This window comes from Carlito syrichta, unplaced genomic scaffold, assembly GCF_000164805.1.
Source record: "Carlito syrichta isolate Samal-C Ts95f unplaced genomic scaffold, Tarsius_syrichta-2.0.1 Scaffold81554, whole genome shotgun sequence".
Classification (NCBI taxonomy): Eukaryota; Metazoa; Chordata; class Mammalia; order Primates; family Tarsiidae; genus Carlito; species Carlito syrichta.
Window position 1 is genome coordinate 1 of NW_007025650.1, and position 2,289 is coordinate 2,289.

The 2,289-nt window shown below is 49.7% G+C and overlaps 1 protein-coding gene across 1 annotated transcript; it reads right to left on the reverse strand.

The window, feature by feature from the left end:
- Positions 1-219: 219 nt before the first annotated feature.
- LOC103257796 (cap-specific mRNA (nucleoside-2'-O-)-methyltransferase 1-like) lies at positions 220-2,209 on the reverse strand (the record flags this gene model as incomplete). The annotated part of the gene is made up of 3 exons (XM_008055500.1): positions 220-648; positions 1,594-1,662; positions 2,152-2,209. Coding segments are annotated over 3 exons (367 nt in total), but the record flags the coding sequence as incomplete, so codon positions are not given.
- Positions 2,210-2,289: the final 80 nt, after the last annotated feature.

A 2,289-nucleotide genomic window follows, 5' to 3' on the forward strand; every position in this document is an offset into this window, starting at 1 on the left:
ACACAGAAGAAGTAAATGAGGAAGAAGAGAGCAAATGATACAGAAAGACACGCCAGAGTTGAAAAAGCAATTGTTTTAACCCTATTAAGACAGAGACCTTGCCAAGGCTTTCCCTTATCTTATTTTAGATTCCAGGAGGCTCAGGGTAAGTACAGGGGGTATTTCTGCAAGACTGTGGATGGCATAGGGTGGTAGTGTTGGGCTCAAGCCAGATCAGCCCGCTGACCAGTCTGTTAGCCTGGAAAGCTCCATGTCACAAGAAAAGTGGAGTGTTGACCTCAGCAATGCACAGAATTGAAGAAACAAAATACATGAATAAATGAAAGAATGAATGAAGGACACTTGGTAAACTCAGAAGAAGAAAGGAAGTTTCAAGAAATACCTTCACTAGGGTCAAAGCCCCAGTTCTCAGTGCCAAGAGAACATGACTGAGTGTGGAAGGCAGCTGTCCAGACTGCCACAGTCAAGGGCAGTACCGCCATCCCATGCTGGGTAGGAAGCCAGGGGCAGACTTACCCCAAGGCCGATGAGGAACTTCTGCTCGCTGCCAGACACCATGCAGCGGTAATCGAACACAGGGCGGATCTTTTCCAGGGTTTTAGCGGTGAGCAGTGTGGGCTTGTAGCTGAAGATATCAATGTCTGTGCCCTGCAGTCATGGGTCAGAGAAAACACACACTGAGTGCCTGTATGGAGGTGGGAGAGGAAGGTTGGGAGAGGGAAGGGACACGAAGCACTAGCTCTCTGAAACATGTTCCCCTACATCCCTTCTTTACCTAACCATGCACCAAATGGGCTCTATTGCCATCTACTTGGAGTGTTCCTGTAGGACCTATTAGGAGAGGCTGGGAAAGGGAAGAGTACCAAATCCTTACATACAGACTGATTTGCCGGAGCTGTAAGAAAATGTCACCAGAACATAAAAGTGACCCCTTCAATAAAACTGAAGGCAAGGCTTCTCCAGCAGTCAGTTTAAAACAGTTAAGTGATCTCTCCACCCCATTCAGAAAAATGTACACATGCTATTCTTTGGAGGCCATCTTGAATCTCAGTCTCCAGTCCCAGACCCCTACAAAACCAGTACATTTGCCCGTGATCTAGGCCAGAGTCAAATGAGGCCCTGGTGAAAGCTGGAGGTTAGGTAGTAGAAAAAAAACAGGGCAAAAGCACCCTGAGGACCATCTCACCAGAAACATGACAAGGAAGCTGGAATTAGGCCAGACCTGCTGGGGGCTTCTCTGGCAGCTCCCTTCACCCTCTGACTAAGATATCCTACACTCCATGTCTCCTTGGAAGGCAAATCCCACAGGACCCTGAACTTTCCAGGGTGAGATAGCCAGCACTACCCTTTTGTGGCAGTAATGCTGAGCAAACACATCTCAAGACTACTCTTCAGTTGGCTCGATGTGCTCTTGGGAAACCCAGCACCCTAAAACAAAGCTTCCCCCCATGACAGCCTCAGCCCAGCCCCTCAGAGCCTGGGAGCAGCACTTGCACAAGCCCCCTGGAGGCCACACATCTGAGGGCCTCAATGGTACCATCCATATCTAGACAGGCCTACAGAGCTTTTTATTTTCACCAGATACAGACATACCTGGATGAGTTCAAAGAACTTAGATTTCGGGTCTGAGAAGGAAGGAGCAACTCGAGCCTGGTCTGGAATCTGAAATGAGACAGCAAAGAGCTTTGATGTTCAAATGTCATTTTGACCAAGGCCGTGTTTGAGTGTAGCAAGTGAAGGGATAGATTCAGACTGTGTACTTACATGTTCATGGGGCGGAATGGCACATAACAAAGGAGGCAGAATGAGGGGGATGGAGGTGGATAATTCAGTCACTGCTCCTTTTCAGACCCTGTGATAGCTCATCCCAAAGGCCACTTACCCTTTCTCTGGGGCTCTTTGTGGTCAATGTTGCTTCCACAGGGCCACCAGCTGCAAATGAAGCCTATCCACCACCCCTCCCACCCCCAGTCCTTTCTGACCCAGAGGCCAAGGAGGTAACTCCCAACAGTGCTGAGATGTCCACCTCCGGAATGATGTGAGGGCAGCAGACATTTTGGATGGGGGAAGACTCTGGTGACAGACTGACAGTCACTCTCATTCACCACAGCTCCCTTCCCTGGAGCAACAACGGACTGGAGAGACACTTACCCCCCAGAGTCGGAGGCACTCTTTCCGGATCTCCGCCTGCCGAGGCTCACTCAGGGTCCTGAGGAAACGAAGTCAGTGATTACAACCTCCAAGAGGCACAGAAATGTACCCCCTGTGCACCCCTCAGAAGCCCATAGA